Source organism: Scyliorhinus torazame, chromosome 18 (assembly GCF_047496885.1).
Source record: "Scyliorhinus torazame isolate Kashiwa2021f chromosome 18, sScyTor2.1, whole genome shotgun sequence".
NCBI lineage: Eukaryota > Metazoa > Chordata > Chondrichthyes > Carcharhiniformes > Scyliorhinidae > Scyliorhinus > Scyliorhinus torazame.
The window spans coordinates 160,651,496-160,678,769 of record NC_092724.1 but is presented as its reverse complement, the minus strand read 5'-3'; the positions used below and the strand labels follow the sequence as shown (position 1 = coordinate 160,678,769).

The 27,274-nt window shown below is 47.6% G+C and overlaps 1 protein-coding gene across 1 annotated transcript in view; it reads left to right on the top strand.

The window, feature by feature from the left end:
- Positions 1 to 27,274, top strand: part of LOC140395694 (sodium/iodide cotransporter-like) — a 200,068-nt gene that overhangs the window by 102,280 nt on the left and 70,514 nt on the right. Inside the window, exons 6-8 of the mRNA XM_072483769.1 lie at positions 2,175 to 2,296; positions 26,768 to 26,838; positions 27,096 to 27,182. Of these exons, the coding sequence (XP_072339870.1) occupies positions 2,175 to 2,296; positions 26,768 to 26,838; positions 27,096 to 27,182 (280 nt within the window). The remainder of the gene's footprint in view (positions 1 to 2,174; positions 2,297 to 26,767; positions 26,839 to 27,095; positions 27,183 to 27,274) is intronic.

Below are 27,274 nucleotides of genomic sequence, written 5' to 3'. Positions count from 1 at the left end.
TCCCTCACATCCCCAATACCTATATTGTTGCCTTCGGCCAAGTGCTTTGCGCACACGCACCACCAGCTGCAGACTCCCTGTGTAACTTGCCTCCATGGATCTCACCATGAACATTATGTGTCCCCTAGGAAAAGGCGGCCCATAACAGAAGAGAGCAGGAGAAGACGGAGGGGTCGTCCCGGACCTCAGGGCTCTCACCCGTGCTGAGCAGAGGGCGAGGGAATTAGCCAAGAAGGTGCAGAAGAGAGTTATCTCCGAGGTGGAGGTCGACACGCAACTATCAAGTGAGCCCCTAATGCAAAATGATGTCCCTATAGCAAGTGAGTCACCCCTCTCCCTCAGACCACTCCTTCCCAAGATCTCACCAGGCGTCTTGTCTTTTGTCTTGCAGGATGACCATCAGACCATGCCGGTCTGTTGGGTACCTCGCCCTCAGCCACAGCCCCAGCACACCCCAGAGGACGAGTCCGGGAACGACACCGACTTCTTGGCACTGCATTCACCTGGACCCTCCACCATCGCAGAGCCTATCACCTCGGTGAGGCATTTTAGAGAGGAGGCTCCTGAGACACTTTCTGGTGCCCAAATCACACATGCTGCCTCACATCAGGTGGAGGTAGGGACTCCCAAGGGAGCGAACAGTTGGAGGGCTGTCCAATCCCAGGAAACAGCTATTGTTCGGACAGATATCATTCTTCTTGAAAGCATGATCACATTACTGATGGAGATGCAGACGCAGAGCCAGAGGCTTCAGGAGGAGGTGTCAGCAACTTTCCAGCGCCTGCAAATGCAGCTGGAGGAGTTCAACCATCTTCAGGTACAGGAGACAGTGCCGACAATACATTGTACCCAGGCCAACACTGAACAGGTGACCTCGGTGGTGAAAACCTTGGCTCAAAATGTTACAGTATTGGGTCAAGCTGTCCACAGCTTGGGGCACACTGTTGCAGTTGATTGGCGTGGCTCAGGAGTGGGGAGCCCAGTCACAGGCAGCCATTTACCAGGCCCACATGGACTTTGCTGCAGCGCTCCAGAGCTTGGTCCAGTCACAAAGGGTCATGCTGAAGGGATCAAGAGCATTGACCGGGCACTGACTTACCTGGGCTAGTCACAGAGGGACATGACCGAGGCGGTGAGGGACATGACTCACACACTGAGAGAAGCGGCCCAGTCTCAGTGCTCCATGGCTGAGGGCATCAAGATTCTGGTTGAGATAAGAGCGGGCATCCAGGACTGGAAGCACCAGGTACCAGGCAGCATGACAGCACAGTAGTTAACACTGTTGCTTCACAGCGCCAGGGACCCAGGTTTGATTCCCGGCTTGAGTAACGGTCTGTGCAGAGTCTGAACGTTCTCCCCATGTCTGCGTGGGTTTCCTCCGGGTGCCCCGGTTTCCTCCCACAAATCCCGAAAGACGCGCTTGTTAGGTGAATTGGACATTCTGAATTCTCTCCCTGTTGCTGGAGTGTGGCGACTAGGGGCTTTTCACAGTAACTTCATTGCAATGTTAATGTAAGCCTACTTGTGACAATAATAAAGATGATGATTATTATTATTAATAGAACATATAATGACAGCGGGCCTGTCGGAGCTGGCAGAACTGTGCCAACTCTTAGGATGTCAGGCGTCAAGTGCTCGCCATCCTGAAAATTCAAGCCTTGATTCCCCACAATTTAAAATGTTTTTGTTTGTGATTTCTCAACAGACTCAAAATATCTCCCATTTCCTTCCTCTCCATTTTAATTACTCTTGTCTCTACCTCTAAGGGACCTGCGACCAGCAGCAAGTCACAAATCGGCCGCTGAATTACACTGAGTTCAATCTGCCTCTTATATATTCTGTCTCTTCACCACAGGACACTTGGGCCCTGATAATTACCTCCATTAAGAATTAGACAGTAACCATATATGCTGCACGTTGAGTATGTGTTCCCCAACATGCTCCAACCTTCCTCAGCATTTACTTTGGACCTATGAAATTGCTCAGATGTGTCAGTTAAAGCTGTGAAAAATCTCAGGATGTTTAATTGCAAATCTGAAGTTCTCTAATGACTGGAGTAGGAACGATACTAAGTAATGTCTCTATTGGCAAAGTGTAAAACAGGCTGTTTAAATTCCGTGTGAATTGTGTAAAATTGAGACAGGAGGAAATTCCGCTTTTTTGCTTGCCCACAGCACTATTTCTTCTGGCATCAGTGCTATGGCTGCAGTCACCGTGGAAGATTTTCTGAAGCCGATCTGGAAACCTTGGACACAGCTTTCGAGCAGGAAGAAGACTCTGGTCTCAAAGCTCCTAGGTAGTCTTACATCGAATTGTTTCTATATTTGTAGCACTTTTTCAGGCAGTTCTGGTCGGTAACTTCCTGTGGTGGGGAAACCAAGACAGATTGCCACTCTGTTCACAGTTACTTAGCTTGAAATCCAGCCACTCCTATCTTGCCCAACCCTCCAGCTCAGGCCACGCAATCTGCAGTGCAGCAGATTCCGGAGGTCACCAGTTGGACAGTAGAAGTAAGTGACCCTCCGTGCCAGATCAGGCCACATTGGGCCAGGTGTGGCGAGGGTGATGGGGTGCCACGTCAGTCTGGGCTCTGGTGAGGTGTTGGGGGGAGGGAATGGTAATGACACACCTGGCCTGGGTGGAGACGCGGAGGGGGTGTTGTGTTGGTTTGGGTGGAGTCTGTGGGGAACTGTTGGGTCAGGTTGGGGGTAAGGCAGTTGAGTGGAGAGTCCGAGGGTGGGGGGGGGGGGGGGCGAAGGATTGGTGGGTGGAAGGAGCTCTGTGGGGATGACTGGAGGGGCTCGTGAGGGTGAGTGGGGTTTTGGGGAAGGTCAGTACAAATGTTACCCAGAAGCTAGAAGTGGTTTTAATTCTTCTAAATGTTTGTGGGTAACAATTGCTGTCTGACAGTCGGAACCAGCCATAGAAATCACATTGTCAGATGGTTCCTGGTTCAGGGCAATTGCCCATTGGATGTTTGAACTTGCTGGGTAATTGACCACTGGATGTTTGAACTTGCTGGGTGTGGTAGTATGTATTCGGGGTCATGTGGGACTGTGAAGCCGTGATGCTATTGGCTGACAGATCCCGGGTCCTGGTTGGCTGTTGACCCCTAGCTCCGCCCTGAAGGCGGAGTATAAGAACCCGGGCTTCTCCCCGCCGCTCCAGTCTGTTGCTGAACTGCGGGGAACAAGTCACGCTTAATAAAGCCTCATCGACTTCATCTCTACTCGTCTCTCTCGTAAGTCATTGTGCGCTACAATTTATTAAGCGTGACTTAAAGGACTATGGAGCTCAGGATCGCCCCGGAATGCCTGCGGATCAGCCCCCACGCAGTGAACTCAGCAGCAGTTTTTAAACACTGGCAAGCTTGTTTCGAAGGCTACCTCCGAACGGCCCCCGGCCGGATCACAGAAGACCAGAAACTGCAGGTCCTGCACTCAAGGGTAAGCCCGGAAATTTACCCTCTCATAGAAGACGCAGAGGATTTCCCGACGGCGCTCGCAGCACTGAAGAGCATCTACGTTCGCCCCGTGAACCAGGTCTACGCACGCTACCAACTCGCAACGAGACGGCAAAGTCCCGGAGAATCGTTAGAGGAGTTCTACGCCGCGTTGCTAATTTTGGGACGGGGCTGCAGCTGCCCGCCCGCCGGTAAACGCGACTGAACACACGGACATGTTAATTCGCGATGCGTTTGTGGCAGGTATGAACTCTCCCCAAATCCGCCAAAGACTTTTAGAAAAAGAGTCGCTAGGACTCTCAGAGGCACGGGCCATCGCAGCTTCCCTAGATGTGGCCTCACAAAACGCCCACGCCTACGGCCCCGACCGCGCGGCAGCCCCTTGGGCTCCGTGGACCCCCGTCGTGACAAACCCCCCCCCCCTCCCTCACAGGCTTGCGCGGTTAAGATGCCAGATCATCCCGGGGGGGCCCGCTGCTATTTCTGCGGGCAAGCGAGACACCCCCGGCAGCGCTGCCCGGCCCGCGCAGCGATCTGCAAGAGCTGCGGCAAAAAGTGCCATTTTGCGGCTGTGTGCCGGTCCCGGGGGGTCGCCGCGGAGAAGAAAGAGCCCAGCGCATCCCAAACGCTCCCCAACCCCCAGCGCCCCATGTGCGACCCGCGGGCGCCGCCATTTTGGGTCCCAGCCACCACGAGGGGAGGATGGGCGCCGCCATCTTGTGACCCCCAGCCATGTGCGATGCATGGGGGTGGCCATTTTGTCCACCCCCGACCACGTGCGATCCGTGGGGGCGGCCATTTTGTCCACCCCCGGCCGTGTGCGATTCATGGACGCCGCCATCTTGGATGACAACAAAGGACCCCAGCATCGACGGCTCCACGGGGTGCGAAGAAGACGCTGAGACACTACGACCACGACTGGCCTCGGTGACGCTGGATCAAGCACGGCCCCGGACGCTCCAGACGACGACAACAACGGTGCTGATCAACGGACACGAGACACCATGCCTGATCGACTCCGGGAGCACCGAAAGCTTCATCCACCCCGACACAGTAAGACGCTGTTTTTTGACCATCCGTCCCAGTACGCAAAAGATTTCCCTAGCTGCAGGATCCCACTCCGTAGAGATCAAAGGGTTCTGCATAGTGACCCTAACGGTGCAAGGGAGGGAGTTTAAAAACTACAGGCTCTACGTCCTTCCCCAACTCTGCGCACCCACATTACTGGGATTAGATTTCCAGTGCAACCTGCAGAGCCTAACGTTTCAATTCGGCGGCCCAATACCCCCACTCACTATCTGCGGCCTCGCAACCCTCAAAGTTGAACCGCCATCCTTGTTTGCAAACCTCACCCCGGATTGCAAGCCCGTCGCTACTAGGAGCAGACGGTACAGCGCCCAGGACCGGATATTTATTCGGTCCGAAGTCCAGCGGTTGCTGAAGGAAGGCATAATCCAAGCCAGCAATAGTCCCTGGAGAGCACAGGTGGTAGTAGTAAAGACCGGGGAGGAGCAAAGGATGGTCATAGACTATAGCCAGACCATCAACAGGTACACACAGCTAGATGCGTACCCTCTCCCCCGCATATCCAACATGGTAAATCGGATTGCCCAATATAAGGTTTTCTCCACCGTGGACCTCAAGTCCGCCTACCACCAGCTCCCCATCCGCCCAGGTGACCGCAAGTACACAGCCTTCGAGGCAGACGGGCGTCTATACCACTTCCTAAGGGTCCCATTTGGCGTCACAAACGGGGTCTCGGTCTTCCAATGGGAGATGGACCGAATGGTTGATCAACACGGGTTGCAGGCCACGTTCCCGTATCTCGACAACGTAACCATTTGCGGCCACGATCAGCAGGACCACGACGCCAACCTCCAAAAATTCCTCCAGACCGCTAACGCCTTGAACCTCACATACAACGAGGAAAAGTGCGTCTTTAGCACAAACCGGCTGGCCATCCTGGGATACGTAGTGCGCAATGGGATAATAGGCCCCGACCCCGAACGCATGGGCCCCCTCAAGGAATTTCCCCTCCCCCACTGCTCCAAAGCCCTGAAACGCTGTCTGGGGTTCTTTTCATATTACGCCCAGTGGGTCCCCCAGTATGCAGACAAGGCCCGCCCGCTAATACAGACCACTACCTTCCCCCTGTCGACAGAGGCTCGCCAGGCCTTCAGCCACATCAAAGCGGATATTGCAAAGGCCACGATGCGCGCCATCGACGAGTCCCTCCCCTTCCAGGTCGAGAGCGACGCCTCCGACGTAGCTCTAGCGGCCACCCTTAACCAAGCGGGCAGACCCGTGGCCTTCTTCTCCCGAACCCTCCACGCCTCAGAAATCCGCCACTCCTCAGTGGAAAAGGAAGCCCAAGCCGTAGTGGAAGCTGTGCGACATTGGAGGCATTACCTGGCCGGCAGGAGATTCACTCTCCTCACTGACCAACGGTCGGTAGCCTTCATGTTCGATAATGCACTGCGGGGCAAAATCAAAAACGACAAGATCTTAAGGTGGAGGATCGAGCTCTCCACCTTCAACTACGAGATCTTGTACCGTCCCGGAAAGCTGAACGAGCCGTCCGATGCCCTATCCCGCGGCACATGTGCCAACGCACAAATAGACTGTCTCCAAGCCCTCCACGAGGACCTCTGCCACCCCGGGGTCACTCGGTTCTACCATTTTATAAAGTCCCGCAACCTCCCCTACTCTGTGGAGGAGGTCCGTACAGTCACCAGGAACTGCCACATCTGCGCAGAGTGCAAACCGCACTTTTTCAGGCCGGATAGAGCGCACCTGATCAAGGCTTCCCGCCCCTTTGAACGCCTCAGTCTGGATTTCAAAGGGCCCCTCCCCTCCACCGACCGCAACACATACTTCCTGAACGTGGTGGACGAGTACTCCCGTTTCCCTTTCGCCATCCCCTGCCCTGACATGACAGCGGCCACAGTCATTAAAGCCCTTAGCACCATATTCACACTGTTCGGTTGCCCCGCAAATATCCATAGCGACAGGGGGTCCTCCTTCATGAGTGACGAGCTGCGCCAGTTCCTGCTCAGCAAGGGTATGGCCTCGAGCAGGACGACCAGCTACAACCCCCGGGGGAACGGGCAAGTAGAGAGGGAGAACGGCACGGTCTGGAAGACCGTCCTACTGGCCCTACGGTCCAGGGATCTCCCAGTTTCACGGTGGCAGGAGGTCCTCCCGGACGCTCTCCACTCCATCCGGTCGCTGCTGTGTACCACCACTAACCAAACGCCTCACGAGCGCCTCCTTGTCTTCCCCAGGAAGTCCTCCTCCGGACCGTCGCTGCCGACCTGGCTGGCGGCCCCAGGACCCATCTTGCTCCAGAAACATGTGCGGGCGCACAAGTCGGACCCGTTGGTCGAGAGGGTTCACCTCCTCCACGCGAACCCGCAGTACGCCTACTGCCAGAGACCTGGCGCCCGCCGGCAACACGCACACCCCCCCCGACACCGATCACCCCCTCGCTGCCACCGGCGCACCCCGCGACCGCCCCCTTCCCGGGAGGATCGGTCCTCCTCCCGTGTCCGACCAGGAGTGAAACAGAAACAGACACCGAACCGCTCCCGGAGACGACAACGCTGGAACAAGCACCTGCACCACCACCGGGGCTGAGGCGATCGACAAGGAAGACCAGACCGCCCGCTCGACTCGTGGCATCGGTGTAACACAAGAATGTTGTTGGACTGTAACGAAAATGTTCTTTTCCTCTTACGAATATTGTAAATAGTTAACAAACCTTGTACATAGCCCAGTGTAGGGCTAAGATTGTAATGACATGCCAAAAATTTTTTCCTCCCAGGACCAGCCTTGTAAACCCCTACCACCATGCGAACCACCACCCCGCTGGGTTCATTTTTAACAAGGGGTGAATGTGGTAGTACGTATTAGGGGTCATGTGGGACTGTGAAGCCATGATGCTTTTGGCTGACAGATCCCGGGTCCTGGTTGGCTGTTGACCCCTAGCTCTGCCCTGAAGGCGGAGTATAAGAACCCGGGCTTCTCCTCGCCGCTCCAGTCTGTTGCTGAATTGCGGGGAAAAAGTCACGCTTAATAAAGCCTCATCGACTTCATCTCTATTCGTCTCTCTCGTAAGTCATTGTGCGCTACACTGGGTAATTGCTCATTGGACGTTTGAACCAGCTGGGTAATTGCCCATTGGATGTTTGAACTTGCTGGGTAATTGCCCACTGGATGTTTGAACTTGCTGGGTAATTGCCCACTGGATGTTTGAACTTGCTGGGTAATTCCCCATTGGATGTTTGAACTTGCTGGGTAATTGCCCATTGGATGTTTGAACTTGCTGGGCAATTGCCCATTGGATGTTTTAACTTGCTGGGTAATTGCCCATTGGATGTTTGAACTTGCTGGGTAATTGACCATTGGTTGTTTGAGCTTGCTGGGTAATTGACCATTGGATGTTTGAACTTGCTGGGTAATTGCCCACTGGATGTTTGAACTTGCTGGGTAATTGACCACTGGATGTTTGAACTTGCTGGGTAATTGACCATTGGATGTTTGAAATTGCTGGGTAATTGACCACTGGATGTTTGAACTTGCTGGGTAATTGCCCACTGGTTGTTTGAACTTGCTGGGTAATTGCCCACTGGATGTTTGAACTTGTTGGGTAATTGCCCACTGGTTGTTTGAACTTGCTGGGTAATTGCCCATTGGATGTTTGAACTTGCTGGGTAATTGCCCATTGGATGTTTGAACTTGCTGGGTAATTGCCCACTGGTTGTTTGAACTTGCTGGGTAATTGCCCACTGGATGTTTGAACTTGCTGGGTAATTGCCCAATGGTTGTTTGAACTTGCTGGGTAATTGCCCATTGGATGTTTGAAATTGCTGGGTAATTGCCCACTGGATGTTTGAACTTGCTGGGTAATTGACCACTGGATGTTTCAACTTGCTGGGTAATTGACCATTGGATGTTTGAAATTGCTGGGTAATTGACCACTGGATGTTTGAACTTGCTGGGTAATTGACCACTGGATGTTTGAACTTGCTGGGTAATTGAACATTGGATGTTTGAACTTGCTGGGTAATTGCCCACTGGATGTTTGAACTTGCTGGGTAATTGCCCACTGGATGTTTGAACTTGCTGGGTAATTGACCACTGGATGTTTGAACTTGCTGGGTAATTGACCACTGGATGTTTGAACTTGCTGGGTAATTGACCATTGGATGTTTGAACTTGCTGGGTAATTGCCCACTGGATGTTTGAACTTGCTGGGTAATTGACCACTGGATGTTTGAACTTGCTGGGTAATTGCCCACTGGATGTTTGAACTTGCTGGGTAATTGCCCATTGGATGTTTGAACTTGCTGGGTAATTGACCATTGGATGTTTGAAATTGCTGGGTAATTGACCACTGGATGTTTGAACTTGCTGGGTAATTGCCCACTGGATGTTTGAACTTGCTGGGTAATTGCCCACTGGATGTTTGAACTTGCTGGGTAATTGCCCACTGGATGTTTGAACTTGCTGGGTAATTGCCCACTGGATGTTTGAACTTGCTGGGTAATTGTCCACTGGATGTTTGAACTTGCTGGGTAATTGCCCACTGGATGTTTGAACTTGCTGGGTAATTGCCCATTGGATGTTTGAAATTGCTGGGTAATTGCCCATTGGATGTTTGAACTTGCTGGGTAATTGCCCATTGGATGTTTGAAATTGCTGGGTAATTGCCCACTGGATGTTTGAACTTGCTGGGTAATTGCCCATTGGATGTTTGAAATTGCTGGGTAATTGCCCATTGGATGTTTGAACTTGCTGGGTAATTGACCATTGGATGTTTGAACTTGCTGGGTAATTGACCATTGGATGTTTGAACTTGCTGGGTAATTGACCACTGGATGTTTGAACTTGCTGGGTAATTGCCCATTGGATGTTTGAACTTGCTGGGTAATTGACCATTGGATGTTTGAACTTGCTGGGTAATTGACCATTGGATGTTTGAACTTGCTGGGTAATTGCCCATTGGATGTTTGAACTTGCTGGGTAATTGACCACTGGATGTTTGAACTTGCTGGGTAATTGACCACTGGATGTTTGAACTTGCTGGGTAATTGACCACTGGATGTTTGAACTTGCTGGGTAATTGACCACTGGATGTTTGAACTTGCTGGGTAATTGACCACTGGATGTTTGAACTTGCTGGGTAATTGACCACTGGATGTTTGAACTTGCTGGGTAATTGACCACTGGATGTTTGAACTTGCTGGGTAATTGACCACTGGATGTTTGAACTTGCTGGGTAATTGACCACTGGATGTTTGAACTTGCTGGTTAATTGCCCATTGGATGTTTGAAATTGCTGGGTAATTGCCCATTGGATGTTTGAACTTGCTGGGTAATTGACCACTGGATGTTTGAACTTGCTGGGTAATTGCCCACTGGATGTTTGAACTTGCTGGGTAATTGCCCATTGGATGTTTGAAATTGCTGGGTAATTGCCCATTGGATGTTTGAACTTGCTGGGTAATTGCCCATTGGATGTTTGAAATTGCTGGGTAATTGCCCACTGGATGTTTGAACTTGCTGGGTAATTGCCCATTGGATGTTTGAAATTGCTGGGTAATTGCCCATTGGATGTTTGAACTTGCTGGGTAATTGACCATTGGATGTTTGAACTTGCTGGGTAATTGACCATTGGATGTTTGAACTTGCTGGGTAATTGACCACTGGATGTTTGAACTTGCTGGGTAATTGCCCATTGGATGTTTGAACTTGCTGGGTAATTGACCATTGGATGTTTGAACTTGCTGGGTAATTGACCATTGGATGTTTGAACTTGCTGGGTAATTGCCCATTGGATGTTTGAACTTGCTGGGTAATTGACCACTGGATGTTTGAACTTGCTGGGTAATTGACCACTGGATGTTTGAACTTGCTGGGTAATTGACCACTGGATGTTTGAACTTGCTGGGTAATTGACCACTGGATGTTTGAACTTGCTGGGTAATTGACCACTGGATGTTTGAACTTGCTGGGTAATTGACCACTGGATGTTTGAACTTGCTGGGTAATTGACCACTGGATGTTTGAACTTGCTGGGTAATTGACCACTGGATGTTTGAACTTGCTGGGTAATTGACCACTGGATGTTTGAACTTGCTGGTTAATTGCCCATTGGATGTTTGAAATTGCTGGGTAATTGCCCATTGGATGTTTGAACTTGCTGGGTAATTGACCACTGGATGTTTGAACTTGCTGGGTAATTGCCCATGGGATGTTTGAAATTGCTGGGTAATTGACCACTGGATGTTTGAACTTGCTGGGTAATTGCCCACTGGATGTTTGAACTTGCTGGGTAATTGCCCACTGGATGTTTGAAATTGCTGGGTAATTGACCACTGGATGTTTGAACTTGCTGGGTAATTGCCCATTAGATGTTTGAACTTGCTGGGTAATTGCCCACTGCATGTTTGAAATTGCTGGGTAATTGACCACTGGATGTTTGAACTTGCTGGGTAATTGCCCACTGCATGTTTGAAATTGCTGGGTAATTGACCACTGGATGTTTGAACTTGTTGGGTAATTGCCCACTGGATGTTTGAACTTGCTGGGTAATTGCCCACTGGATGTTTGAACTTGCTGGGTAATTGCCCACTGGATGTTTGAAATTGCTGGGTAATTGACCACTGGATGTTTGAACTTGTTGGGTAATTGCCCACTGGATGTTTGAAATTGCTGGGTAATTGACCACTGGATGTTTGAAATTGCTGGGTAATTGACCACTGGATGTTTGAACTTGTTGGGTAATTGCCCACTGGATGTTTGAACTTGCTGGGTAATTGCCCACTGGATGTTTGAACTTGCTGGGTAATTGCCCACTGGATGTTTGAAATTGCTGGGTAATTGACCACTGGATGTTTGAACTTGTTGGGTAATTGCCCACTGGATGTTTGAAATTGCTGGGTAATTGACCACTGGATGTTTGAAATTGCTGGGTAATTGACCACTGGATGTTTGAACTTGCTGGGTAATTGCCCACTGGATGTTTGAACTTGCTGGGTAATTGCCCACTGCATGTTTGAAATTGCTGGGTAATTGACCACTGGATGTTTGAACTTGTTGGGTAATTGCCCACTGGATGTTTGAACTTGCTGGGTAATTGCCCACTGGATGTTTGAACTTGCTGGGTAATTGCCCATTGGATGTTTTAACTTGCTGGGTAATTGCCCACTGGATGTTTGAACTTGCTGGGTAATTGACCACTGGATGTTTGAACTTGCTGGGTAATTGCCCACTGGATGTTTGAACTTGCTGGGTAATTGCCCACTGGATGTTTGAACGTGCTGGGTAATTGACCACTGGATGTTTGAACTTGCTGGGTAATTGACCACTGGATGTTTGAACTTGCTGGGTAATTGCCCATTGGATGTTTGAACTTGCTGGGTAATTGACCACTGGATGTTTGAACTTGCTGGGTAATTGCCCACTGGATGTTTGAACTTGCTGGGTAATTGCCCACTGGATGTTTGAACTTGCTGGGTAATTGCCCACTGGATGTTTGAACTTGCTGGGTAATTGCCCACTGGATGTTTGAAATTGCTGGGTAATTGACTACTGGATGTTTGAACTTGCTGGGTAATTGCCCATTGGATGTTTGAACTTGCTGGGTAATTGCCCATTGGATGTTTTAACTTGCTGGGTAATTGCCCACTGGATGTTTGAACTTGCTGGGTAATTGCCCACTGGTTGTTTGAACTTGCTGGGTAATTGCCCATTGGATGTTTGAACTTGCTGGGTAATTGCCCATTGGATGTTTGAACTTGCTGGGTAATTGCCCACTGGTTGTTTGAACTTGCTGGGTAATTGCCCACTGGATGTTTGAACTTGCTGGGTAATTGCCCACTGGTTGTTTGAACTTGCTGGGTAATTGCCCATTGGATGTTTGAAATTGCTGGGTAATTGCCCACTGGATGTTTGAACTTGCTGGGTAATTGACCACTGGATGTTTCAACTTGCTGGGTAATTGACCATTGGATGTTTGAAATTGCTGGGTAATTGACCACTGGATGTTTGAACTTGCTGGGTAATTGACCACTGGATGTTTGAACTTGCTGCGTAATTGAACATTGGATGTTTGAACTTGCTGGGTAATTGCCCACTGGATGTTTGAACTTGCTGGGTAATTGACCACTGGATGTTTGAACTTGCTGGGTAATTGACCACTGGATGTTAGAACTTGCTGGGTCATTGACCATTGGATGTTTGAACTTGCTGGGTAATTGCCCACTGTATGTTTGAACTTGCTGGGTAATTGACCACTGGATGTTTGAACTTGCTGGGTAATTGACCACTGGATGTTTGAACTTGCTGGGTAATTGCCCATTGGATGTTTGAACTTGCTGGGTAATTGACCATTGGATGTTTGAAATTGCTGGGTAATTGACCACTGGATGTTTGAACTTGCTGGGTAATTGCCCACTGGATGTTTGAACTTGCTGGGTAATTGCCCACTGGATGTTTGAACTTGCTGGGTAATTGCCCACTGGATGTTTGAACTTGCTGGGTAATTGCCCACTGGATGTTTGAACTTGCTGGGTAATTGCCCACTGGATGTTTGAACTTGCTGGGTAATTGCCCACTGGATGTTTGAACTTGCTGGGTAATTGCCCATTGGATGTTTGAAATTGCTGGGTAATTGCCCATTGGATGTTTGAACTTGCTGGGTAATTGCCCATTGGATGTTTGAAATTGCTGGCTAATTGCCCACTGGATGTTTGAACTTGCTGGGTAATTGCCCATTGGATGTTTTAAATTGCTGGGTAATTGCCCATTGGATGTTTGAACTTGCTGGGTAATTGACCATTGGATGTTTGAACTTGCTGGGTAATTGACCATTGGATGTTTGAACTTGCTGGGTAATTGACCACTGGATGTTTGAACTTGCTGGGTAATTGCCCATTGGATGTTTGAACTTGCTGGGTAATTGACCATTGGATGTTTGAACTTGCTGGGTAATTGACCATTGGATGTTTGAACTTGCTGGGTAATTGCCCATTGGATGTTTGAACTTGCTGGGTAATTGACCACTGGATGTTTGAACTTGCTGGGTAATTGACCACTGGATGTTTGAACTTGCTGGGTAATTGCCCATTGGATGTTTGAACTTGCTGGGTAATTGACCACTGGATGTTTGAACTTGCTGGGTAATTGACCACTGGATGTTTGAACTTGCTGGGTAATTGACCACTGGATGTTTGAACTTGCTGGGTAATTGACCACTGGATGTTTGAACTTGCTGGGTAATTGACCACTGGATGTTTGAACTTGCTGGGTAATTGACCACTGGATGTTTGAACTTGCTGGGTAATTGACCACTGGATGTTTGAACTTGCTGGGTAATTGACCACTGGATGTTTGAACTTGCTGGGTAATTGACCACTGGATGTTTGAACTTGCTGGTTAATTGCCCATTGGATGTTTGAAATTGCTGGGTAATTGCCCATTGGATGTTTGAACTTGCTGGGTAATTGACCACTGGATGTTTGAACTTGCTGGGTAATTGCCCATTGGATGTTTGAAATTGCTGGGTAATTGACCACTGGATGTTTGAACTTGCTGGGTAATTGCCCACTGGATGTTTGAACTTGCTGGGTAATTGCCCACTGGATGTTTGAAATTGCTGGGTAATTGACCACTGGATGTTTGAACTTGCTGGGTAATTGCCCATTAGATGTTTGAACTTGCTGGGTAATTGCCCACTGCATGTTTGAAATTGCTGGGTAATTGACCACTGGATGTTTGAACTTGCTGGGTAATTGCCCACTGCAAGTTTGAAATTGCTGGGTAATTGACCACTGGATGTTTGAAATTGCTGGGTAATTGACCACTGGATGTTTGAACTTGTTGGGTAATTGCCCACTGGATGTTTGAACTTGCTGGGTAATTGCCCACTGGATGTTTGAACTTGCTGGGTAATTGCCCACTGGATGTTTGAAATTGCTGGGTAATTGACCACTGGATGTTTGAACTTGTTGGGTAATTGCCCACTGGATGTTTGAAATTGCTGGGTAATTGACCACTGGATGTTTGAAATTGCTGGGTAATTGACCACTGGATGTTTGAACTTGCTGGGTAATTGCCCACTGGATGTTTGAACTTGCTGGGTAATTGCCCACTGCATGTTTGAAATTGCTGGGTAATTGACCACTGCATGTTTGAAATTGCTGGGTAATTGACCACTGGATGTTTGAACTTGTTGGGTAATTGCCCACTGGATGTTTGAACTTGCTGGGTAATTGCCCACTGGATGTTTGAACTTGCTGGGTAATTGCCCATTGGATGTTTTAACTTGCTGGGTAATTGCCCACTGGATGTTTGAACTTGCTGGGTAATTGCCCACTGGATGTTTGAACTTGCTGGGTAATTGCCCACTGGATGTTTGAACTTGCTGGGTAATTGCCCACTGGATGTTTGAACGTGCTGGGTAATTGACCACTGGATGTTTGAACTTGCTGGGTAATTGACCACTGGATGTTTGAACTTGCTGGGTAATTGCCCATTGGATGTTTGAACTTGCTGGGTAATTGACCACTGGATGTTTGAACTTGCTGGGTAATTGCCCACTGGATGTTTGAACATGCTGGGTAATTGACCACTGGATGTTTGAACTTGCTGGGTAATTGCCCATTGGATGTTTGAAATTGCTGGGTAATTGACTACTGGATGTTTGAACTTGCTGGGTAATTGCCCATTGGATGTTTGAACTTGCTGGGTAATTGCCCATTGGATGTTTTAACTTGCTGGGTAATTGCCCACTGGATGTTTGAACTTGCTGGGTAATTGCCCATTGGATGTTTGAACTTGCTGGGTAATTGCCCACTGGATGTTTGAACTTGCTGGGTAATTGCCCATTGGATGTTTGAAATTGCTGGGTAATTGACCATTGGATGTTTGAACTTGCTGGGTAATTGCCCACTGGATGTTTTAACTTGCTGGGCAATTGCCCATTGGATGTTTGACCTTGCTGGGCAATTGCCCATTGGATGTTTGAACTTGCTGGGTAATTGCCCATTGGATGTTTGAACTTGCTGGGCAAGTGCCCACTGGATGTTTGAACTTGCTGGGTAATTGACCACTGGATGTTTGAACTTGCTGGGTAATTGCCCACTGGATGTTTGAACTTGCTGGGCAATTGCCCACTGGATGTTTGAACTTGCTGGGTAATTGACCACTGGATGTTTGAACTTGCTGGGTAATTGCCCACTGGATGTTTGAACTTGCTGGGTAATTGCCCACTGGATGTTTGAACTTGCTGGGTAATTGCCCATTGGATGTTTGAACTTGCTGGGTAATTGACCACTGGATGTTTGAACTTGCTGGGTAATTGCCCAATGGATGTTTGAACTTGCAGGGTAATTGACCACTGGATGTTTGAACTTGCTGGGTAATTGACCACTGGATGTTTGAACTTGCTGGGTAATTGCCCACTGGATGTTTGAACTTGCTGGGTAATTGCCCACTGGATGTTTGAACTTGCTGGGTAATTGCCCACTGGATGTTTGAACTTGCTGGGTAATTGACCACTGGATGTTTGAACTTGCTGGGTAATTGACCACTGGATGTTTGAACTTGCTGGGTAATTGCCCATTGGATGTTTGAACTTGCTGGGTAATTGCCCATTGGATGTTTTAACTTGCTGGGTAATTGACCACTGGATGTTTGAACTTGCTGGGTAATTGCCCACTGGATGTTTGAACTTGCTGGGTAATTGCCCATTGGATGTTTGAACTTGCTGGGTAATTGCCCACTGGATGTTTGAACTTGCTGGGTAATTGCCCATTGGATGTTTGAACTTGCTGGGTAATTGCCCACTGGATGTTTGAACTTGCTGGGTAATTGCCCACTGGATGTTTGAACTTGCTGGGTAATTGCCCATTGGATGTTTGAACTTGCTGGGTAATTGCCCACTGGATGTTTGAACTTGCTGGGTAATTGCCCACTGCATGTTTGAAATTGCTGGGTAATTGACCACTGCATGTTTGAAATTGCTGGGTAATTGACCACTGGATGTTTGAACTTGTTGGGTAATTGCCCACTGGATGTTTGAACTTGCTGGGTAATTGCCCACTGGATGTTTGAACTTGCTGGGTAATTGCCCATTGGATGTTTTAACTTGCTGGGTAATTGCCCACTGGATGTTTGAACTTGCTGGGTAATTGACCACTGGATGTTTGAACTTGCTGGGTAATTGCCCACTGGATGTTTGAACTTGCTGGGTAATTGCCCACTGGATGTTTGAACGTGCTGGGTAATTGACCACTGGATGTTTGAACTTGCTGGGTAATTGACCACTGGATGTTTGAACTTGCTGGGTAATTGCCCATTGGATGTTTGAACTTGCTGGGTAATTGACCACTGGATGTTTGAACTTGCTGGGTAATTGCCCACTGGATGTTTGAACATGCTGGGTAATTGACCACTGGATGTTTGAACTTGCTGGGTAATTGCCCATTGGATGTTTGAAATTGCTGGGTAATTGACTACTGGATGTTTGAACTTGCTGGGTAATTGCCCATTGGATGTTTGAACTTGCTGGGTAATTGCCCATTGGATGTTTTAACTTGCTGGGTAATTGCCCACTGGATGTTTGAACTTGCTGGGTAATTGCCCATTGGATGTTTGAACTTGCTGGGTAATTGCCCACTGGATGTTTGAACTTGCTGGGTAATTGCCCATTGGATGTTTGAAATTGCTGGGTAATTGACCATTGGATGTTTGAACTTGCTGGGTAATTGCCCACTGGATGTTTTAACTTGCTGGGCAATTGCCCATTGGATGTTTGACCTTGCTGGGCAATTGCCCATTGGATGTTTGAACTTGCTGGGTAATTGCCCATTGGATGTTTGAACTTGCTGGGCAATTGCCCACTGGATGTTTGAACTTGCTGGGCAATTGACCACTGGATGTTTGAACTTGCTGGGTAATTGCCCACTGGATGTTTGAACTTGCTGGGCAATTGCCCACTGGATGTTTGAACTTGCTGGGTAATTGACCACTGGATGTTTGAACTTGCTGGGTAATTGCCCACTGGATGTTTGAACTTGCTGGGTAATTGCCCACTGGATGTTTGAACTTGCTGGGTAATTGCCCATTGGATGTTTGAACTTGCTGGGTAATTGACCACTGGATGTTTGAACTTGCTGGGTAATTGCCCAATGGATGTTTGAACTTGCAGGGTAATTGACCACTGGATGTTTGAACTTGCTGGGTAATTGACCACTGGATGTTTGAACTTGCTGGGTAATTGCCCACTGGATGTTTGAACTTGCTGGGTAATTGCCCACTGGATGTTTGAACTTGCTGGGTAATTGCCCACTGGATGTTTGAACTTGCTGGGTAATTGACCACTGGATGTTTGAACTTGCTGGGTAATTGACCACTGGATGTTTGAACTTGCTGGGTAATTGCCCATTGGATGTTTGAACTTGCTGGGTAATTGGCCATTGGATGTTTTAACTTGCTGGGTAATTGACCACTGGATGTTTGAACTTGCTGGGTAATTGCCCACTGGATGTTTGAACTTGCTGGGTAATTGCCCATTGGATGTTTGAACTTGCTGGGTAATTGCCCACTGGATGTTTGAACTTGCTGGGTAATTGCCCATTGGATGTTTGAACTTGCTGGGTAATTGCCCACTGGATGTTTGAACTTGTTGGGTAATTGACCACTGGATGTTTGAACTTGCTGGGTAATTGCCCATTGGATGTTTGAACTTGCTGGGTAATTGCCCACTGGATGTTTGAACTTGCTGGGTAATTGACCACTGGATGTTTGAACTTGCTGGGTAATTGCCCACTGGATGTTTGAACTTGCTGGGTAATTGACCACTGGATGTTTGAACTTGCTGGGTAATTGCCCACTGGATGTTTGAACTTGCTGGGTAATTGCCCATTGGATGTTTGAACTTGCTGGGTAATTGCCCATTGGATGTTTGAACTTGCTGGGTAATTGCCCACTGGATGTTTGAACTTGCTGGGTAATTGACCACTGGATGATTGAACTTGCTGGGTAATTGCCCACTGGATGTTTGAACTTGCTGGGTAATTGCCCACTGGATGTTTGAACTTGCTGGGTAATTGCCCACTGGATGTTTGAACTTGCTGGGTAATTGCCCATTGGATGTTTGAACTTGGTGGGTAATTGCCCATTGGATGTTTGAACTTGCTGGGTAATTGCCCATTGGATGTTTGAACTTGCTGGGTAATTGCCCACTGGATGTTTTAACTTGCTGGGTAATTGCCCACTGGATGTTTGAACTTGCTGGGTAATTGCCCATTGGATGTTTTAACTTGCTGGGTAATTGCCCACTGGATGTTTGAACTTGCTGGGTAATTGACCACTGGATGTTTGAACTTGCTGGGTAATTGCCCACTGGATGTTTGAACTTGCTGGGTAATTGCCCACTGGAAGTTTGAACGTGCTGGGTAATTGACCACTGGATGTTTGAACTTGCTGGGTAATTGACCACTGGATGTTTGAACTTGCTGGGTAATTGCCCATTGGATGTTTGAACTTGCTGGGTAATTGACCACTGGATGTTTGAACTTGCTGTGTAATTGCCCACTGGATGTTTGAACATGCTGGGTAATTGACCACTGGATGTTTGAACTTGCTGGGTAATTGCCCATTGGATGTTTGAAATTGCTGGGTAATTGACTACTGGATGTTTGAACTTGCTGGGTAATTGCCCATTGGATGTTTGAACTTGCTGGGTAATTGCCCATTGGATGTTTTAACCTGCTGGGTAATTGCCCACTGGATGTTTGAACTTGCTGGGTAATTGCCCATTGGATGTTTGAACTTGCTGGGTAATTGCCCACTGGATGTTTGAACTTGCTGGGTAATTGCCCATTGGATGTTTGAAATTGCTGGGTAATTGACCATTGGATGTTTGAACTTGCTGGGTAATTGCCCACTGGATGTTTTAACTTGCTGGGCAATTGCCCATTGGATGTTTGACCTTGCTGGGCAATTGCCCATTGGATGTTTGAACTTGCTGGGTAATTGCCCATTGGATGTTTGAACTTGCTGGGCAATTGCCCACTGGATGTTTGAACTTGCTGGGTAATTGACCACTGGATGTTTGAACTTGCTGGGTAATTGCCCACTGGATGTTTGAACTTGCTGGGCAATTGCCCACTGGATGTTTGAACTTGCTGGGTAATTGACCACTGGATGTTTGAACTTGCTGGGTAATTGCCCACTGGATGTTTGAACTTGCTGGGTAATTGCCCACTGGATGTTTGAACTTGCTGGGTAATTGCCCATTGGATGTTTGAACTTGCTGGGTAATTGACCACTGGATGTTTGAACTTGCTGGGTAATTGCCCAATGGATGTTTGAACTTGCAGGGTAATTGACCACTGGATGTTTGAACTTGCTGGGTAATTGACCACTGGATGTTTGAACTTGCTGGGTAATTGCCCACTGGATGTTTGAACTTGCTGGGTAATTGCCCACTGGATGTTTGAACTTGCTGGGTAATTGCCCACTGGATGTTTGAACTTGCTGGGTAATTGACCACTGGATGTTTGAACTTGCTGGGTAATTGACCACTGGATGTTTGAACTTGCTGGGTAATTGCCCATTGGATGTTTGAACTTGCTGGGTAATTGCCCATTGGATGTTTTAACTTGCTGGGTAATTGACCACTGGATGTTTGAACTTGCTGGGTAATTGCCCACTGGATGTTTGAACTTGCTGGGTAATTGCCCATTGGATGTTTGAACTTGCTGGGTAATTGCCCACTGGATGTTTGAACTTGCTGGGTAATTGCCCATTGGATGTTTGAACTTGCTGGGTAATTGCCCACTGGATGTTTGAACTTGCTGGGTAATTGACCACTGGATGTTTGAACTTGCTGGGTAATTGCCCATTGGATGTTTGAACTTGCTGGGTAATTGCCCACTGGATGTTTGAACTTGCTGGGTAATTGACCACTGGATGTTTGAACTTGCTGGGTAATTGCCCACTGGATGTTTGAACTTGCTGGGTAATTGACCACTGGATGTTTGAACTTGCTGGGTAATTGCCCACTGGATGTTTGAACTTGCTGGGTAATTGCCCATTGGATGTTTGAACTTGCTGGGTAATTGCCCATTGGATGTTTGAACTTGCTGGGTAATTGCCCACTGGATGTTTGAACTTGCTGGGTAATTGACCACTGGATGTTTGAACTTGCTGGGTAATTGCCCACTGGATGTTTGAACTTGCTGGGTAATTGCCCACTGGATGTTTGAACTTGCTGGGTAATTGCCCACTGGATGTTTGAACTTGCTGGGTAATTGCCCATTGGATGTTTGAACTTGGTGGGTAATTGCCCATTGGATGTTTGAACTTGCTGGGTAATTGCCCATTGGATGTTTGAACTTGCTGGGTAATTGCCCATTGGATGTTTGAACTTGCTGGGTAATTGCCCACTGGATGTTTGAACTTGCTGGGTAATTGCCCATTGGATGTTTGAACTTGCTGGGTAATTGCTCCTTGGATGTTTGAACTTGCTGGGTAATTGCTCATTGGATGTTTGAACTTGCTGGGTAATTGCCCACTGGATGTTTGAACTTGCTAGGTAATTGCCCACTGGATGTTTGAACTTGCTGGGTAATTGCCCACTGGATGTTTGAACTTGCTGGGTAATTGCCCATTGGATGTTTGAACTTGCTGGGTAATTGCCCATTGGATGTTTGAACTTGCTGGGTAATTGCCCATTGGATGTTTGAACTTGCTGGGTAATTGCCCATTGGATGTTTGAACTACCTGGGTAATTGCCCATTGGATGTTTGAACTTGCTGGGTAATTGCCCATTGGATGTTTGAACTTGCTGGGTAATTGCCCACTGGATGTTTGAACTTGCTGGGTAATTGCCCATTGGATGTTTGAACTTGCTGGGTAATTGCTCCTTGGATGTTTGAACTTGCTGGGTAATTGCTCATTGGATGTTTGAACTTGCTGGGTAATTGCCCACTGGATGTTTGAACTAGCTGGGTAATTGCCCATTGGATGTTTGAACTTGCTGGGTAATTGCCCACTGGATGTTTGAACTTGCTGGGTAATTGCCCACTGGATGTTTGAACTAGCTGGGTAATTGCCCACTGGATGTTTGAACTAGCTGGGTAATTGCCCATTGGATGTTTGAACTTGCTGGGTAATTGCCCACTGGTTGTTTGAACTTGCTGGGTAATTGCCCATTGGATGTTTGAACTTGCTGGGTAATTGCCCACTGGATGTTTGAACTTGCTGGGTAATTGCCCATTGGATGTTTGAACTTGCTGGGTAATTGCCCATTGGATGTTTGAACTTGCTGGGTAATTGCCCATTGGATGTTTGAACTTGCTGGGTAATTGCCCATTGGATGTTTGAACTTGCTGGGTAATTGCCCATTGAATGTTTGAACTTGCTGGGTAATTGCCCATTGGATGTTTGAACTAGCTGGGTAATTGCCCATTGGATGTTTGAACTTGCTGGGTAATTGCCCATTGGATGTTTGAACTTGCTGGGTAATTGCTCCTTGGATGTTTGAACTTGCTGGGTAATTGCTCATTGGATGTTTGAACTTGCTGGGTAATTGCCCACTGGATGTTTGAACTAGCTGGGTAATTGCCCATTGGATGTTTGAACTTGCTGGGTAATTGCCCACTGGATGTTTGAACTTGCTGGGTAATTGCCCACTGGATGTTTGAACTAGCTGGGTAATTGCCCACTGGATGTTTGAACTAGCTGGGTAATTGCCCATTGGATGTTTGAACTTGCTGGGTAATTGCCCACTGGTTGTTTGAACTTGCTGGGTAATTGCCCATTGGATGTTTGAACTTGCTGGGTAATTGCCCACTGGATGTTTGAACTTGCTGGGTAATTGCCCATTGGATGTTTGAACTTGCTGGGTAATTGCCCATTGGATGTTTGAACTTGCTGGGTAATTGCCCATTGGATGTTTGAACTTGCTGGGTAATTGCCCATTGCATGTTTGAACTTGCTGGGTAATTGCCCACTGGATGTTTGAACTAGCTGGGTAATTGCCCATTGGATGTTTGAACTTGCTGGGTAATTGCCCACTGGATGTTTGAACTTGCTGGGTAATTGCCCACTGGATGTTTGAACTAGCTGGGTAATTGCCCACTGGATGTTTGAACTAGCTGGGTAATTGCCCATTGGATGTTTGAACTTGCTGGGTAATTGCCCACTGGTTGTTTGAACTTGCTGGGTAATTGCCCATTGGATGTTTGAACTTGCTGGGTAATTGCCCACTGGATGTTTGAACTTGCTGGGTAATTGCCCATTGGATGTTTGAACTTGCTGGGTAATTGCCCATTGGATGTTTGAACTTGCTGGGTAATTGCCCATTGGATGTTTGAACTTGCTGGGTAATTGCCCATTGGATGTTTGAACTTGCTGGGTAATTGCCCATTGGATGTTTGAACTTGCTGGGTAATTGCCCATTGGATGTTTGAACTAGCTGGGTAATTGCCCATTGGATGTTTGAACTTGCTGGGTAATTGCCCATTGGATGTTTGAACTTGCTGGGTAATTGCCCACTGGATGTTTGAACTTGCTGGGTAATTGCCCATTGGATGTTTGAACTTGCTGGGTAATTGCTCCTTGGATGTTTGAACTTGCTGGGTAATTGCTCATTGGATGTTTGAACTTGCTGGGTAATTGCCCACTGGATGTTTGAACTAGCTGGTAATTGCCCATTGGATGTTTGAACTTGCTGGGTAATTGCCCACTGGATGTTTGAACTTGCTGGGTAATTGCCCACTGGATGTTTGAACTAGCTGGGTAATTGCCCACTGGATGTTTGAACTAGCTGGGTAATTGCCCATTGGATGTTTGAACTTGCTGGGTAATTGCCCACTGGTTGTTTGAACTTGCTGGGTAATTGCCCATTGGATGTTTGAACTTGCTGGGTAATTGCCCACTGGATGTTTGAACTTGCTGGGTAATTGCCCATTGGATGTTTGAACTTGCTGGGTAATTGCCCATTGGATGTTTGAACTTGCTGGGTAATTGCCCATTGGATGTTTGAACTTGCTGGGTAATTGCCCATTGCATGTTTGAACTTGCTGGGTAATTGCCCACTGGATGTTTGAACTTGCTGGGTAATTGCCCACTGGATGTTTGAACTTGCTGGGTAATTGCCCACTGGATGTTTGAACTTGCTGGGTAATTGCCCATTGGATGTTTGAACTTGCTGGGTAATTGCCCATTGGATGTTTGAACTTGCTGGGTAATTGCCCATTGGATGTTTGAACTTGCTGGGTAATTGCCCACTGGATGTTTGAACTTGCTGGATAATTGCCCATTGGATGTTTGAACTTGCTGGGTAATTGCCCATTGCATGTTTGAACTTGCTGGGTAATTGCCCACTGGATGTTTGAACTTGCTGGGCAATTGCCCACTGGATGTTTGAACTAGCTGGGTAATTGCCCATTGCATGTTTGAACTTGCTGGGTAATTGCCCATTGGATGTTTGAACTTGCTGGGTAATTGCCCACTGGATGTTTGAACTTGCTGGATAATTGCCCATTAGATGTTTGAACTTGCTGGGTAATTGCCATGTAATGTTTACCTGGGAACCTTTGAGGATTACAGGTGGCTTTGATCATGGCTGGTGGGAATTTGTGGTTGCTACAGATGGGGGCCATGGAGGACATCTCGGTTAGACCAAAATACTGCCTCGAAGATCGATATAGATCAAAACTGAAAGAGGAACCTCGCCAGTATGTTCATCTTGATTGTCTGCAATCTCCCCGCCAAGGAAAGTGGGACAGCATCCCACCTCTGTCGGTCCTTTTTCACTTACTCCGCCTGACTAGTCAGTTTCCACTTGTGTGGATTTGTGTGGATTTATGTCCAGTCATGGGCTATCTGGATCGAGGTAGCGGAATTTGTTTTGGGCTAGTTTGAATGGTAGTCCCTCCAGCTCTTCCCTCCCCTGTTCAGGTTCACGGGGAATGCCTTGCTGTTGCCCAGGTTGAGTTTGTAGCTCGAGAAGGCTCCAAACTCTTCCAAGCCCTGCATGATTACTGTCAGGCTATTCTGTGGGTTGGTGATGCACAGGAGCAGGTCATCCACATAGAGTGAAACTCTGTGCTCTCTGCATCCTCCTTGAATTCCCTTCAAGCTTTTCGCATCTCGTAGAGCGATCACGAGTGGGTTAGACATGTGGGATCATGTCTAACCCACGCCCGCAGGACTGGCCAGAAACCGACAGCCGCTCGGCCCATTGGGGCCCGGAGAATTGCCTTGGGGGCCGCTGCCAACGGCCCCCGACCGGCGCGGCGTGATCCCCGCCACCGCCCGAAAACCGGTGGCGGGGAATACGGCAGCCGGCATCGGAGCGGCGGGGCGGGATACACATCGCCCCCCCACCCCGGCGATTCTCCGAACCGGAGGGGAAACGGAAAATCCCGTCCAGTATGATGACATGCAAATGAGGGAAGTGAATTATTTAATGTGTTGCCTGCATTTGTGCCCTTGGCAACATTGGGCATAATGGACACATTTCTGTACCTATTGTCGAGCATTATATTCCACTCCCTTTTTCCCAAAGTACCTAAGGGCTTAATTGGCAGAACTAAAATTTAAAATGGTGGTTTCCCTACTGGCGTTAATCATCAAATGATTGATTTCTATCCTGCAGTAGCTGTATACACACGAGGTGCATTTTGAAAGCTCATTTAATCGCTTTGATAATACTGTTAGTCTACTAATGCCAGCTACACATGATATTGATACCCAAGCACCACCAAATCATTTCAATGTCCTGTCCCAGAAAGTGCAACAGAGTTAGTGGCACAAAGAGCAATGGTGAAAAATCTTGTCTACCTAATTTATAGCAGTTGAGCAGGTGAAAAGGAAATTTGTGGTTTATTGGTCAGCTACCTTCCTCCTGGTAGGCAGGACCTCTGCCCCTGTGGTTCAGATTCCAGTACAAGGCCTGCCGCTCGTCTTGCCACTGCCTGATTGATTTGTGGTTTGGTTGCCCTTCCAAAAAGAGGTAATGCGGATCTTTTGCAGCTTTGCAGCTGGCAGGCGAGACCCCCAATGCCCCAACAAGATTTCACTCTCTCGCCATCAGTATTATTACCCTGCAGTACTGTCCCTTTCACCAAGGCAAATGCAACCGCTAGACAAATTTGGTTGTCACCTGGGGCAGGAAATTTCTTTGGGGGGGAAAGTAACAAACGTTCCCGGCTTTTTCTAAAAATCGGAACAATCTTTCCCGCTCTCAGCAACTGTCAATTATTTTTTAATGTTAATTGTCAGTTGCACTGACAGTTGCTGAGAGCAGGATTTGAATGCAGAGTTGTGATTGGAGGGGCAACGAGCACAGGAGAGACAGAGCTGCTCTTCTAATTATAGATTCTGTCTCTCCCACGCTTTCTGTTCCAGGTCCTCCAATCGCAGATTCCCTGTCTGACGTTTTTGATGGTGTTCCCTGTGGTGATACACCACTGTACTACCCTACCATTGTACATAGTATATAATAGTTGTGTGTAACGTGGCCCTGTAATACTGTGTATTGTACTGTAGCTCTGCAGAGGTTCGGTCACTGGTAGGTAACCTGACCTGGCCACGGAGAGCTCCGCCTTAGCCACTCCCCCGGGAGTTAGTATAAGAACCCTCTTCTGGGACCGGCCCCATTCTGTCTGGGGTCGTCTGTGTCGGGTAAGCCTCCCATGTAGTATATTAAAGCCTGAGTTAAAGACTCACATGTCTTTGTGGTTCTTGACGCTTAGTGCATCATTCCCCCCAATCAAACCTTCTGTATCTTGAAGGAACAATGAGGACAGCAGTGGGTGATCCATGATTTGAGGAGGTGTAACAGCAAGCATGGGAGAGACAGAATCTGTGTTTGGAAGAGTAGGCCCACCTCCACTGCATTCGCTGATCCTCTTAGCATAACTCAGGCCATTCCCAGGAGACCTTTAGCTTGTCCTCTCCCATTGCCAGGCCATGATGGCTGTGGCTGTAGTAAGGGCTTTGCTGCCCCACTGTTCACCCCCCTAATTCTGGGGAACCTTGCCCTTGTGTAGCAGTCCCTTTGCCAGTGGTGATAGCCAAGTCTTTGCCCTGGTGTAGAAGGTCAGCAGGTCCTCTCAGCAGCTGTCAGTGCAATTGACAGTAAGAGTTCCAATGAGGCTTGGGACTTTTGTCATGGAATAAACAACTTACAGTTTTGAAATAAGATCTTTTAGAGCTATAACTTTTTTAAAAACAACATCTTATTTGGATTAATCTCTTAACTGTTGTTCTATGATGCAGCTATGACTTTTGGACTAACTACAATAGGCCTTGCTGGAGTCAGTTCTCTCTTCGGAAGAAATGTAGTTCAGGTAAATACATTTCAAAAGGCAAAGTACTGTGGATGCTGAAAATCTGAAACAGAGAATGATGGAAATACTCACAGAAGAAAGCTGCCCAAACTGTGGAGTATTTACTGCACTTCCTGTTTATAGACAGAATTCAATTTTTTGGAATTATTACATTTATAGAGATATAAAAGTGCATTTTAACTTTCAAAATGAGTACTTGTCAATTTAAAATGTATTGTTCTGAAAGTAAAGTGCTATTTATTTTTCATTCTGCCCAGACATCACTAATATTTGACGGAATAATTCTAGGACCCATACTTGGTGTATTTACTCTGGCAGCTTTATTTCCAAAAAGCAATGGCAAGGTAAGACCATAGACTGATAGTCAAACTATCTTCAAGACTAATTTTAAATGCCTGGGAGTCAAACCTTTGTGGAGCTTCATACACTGGCACTA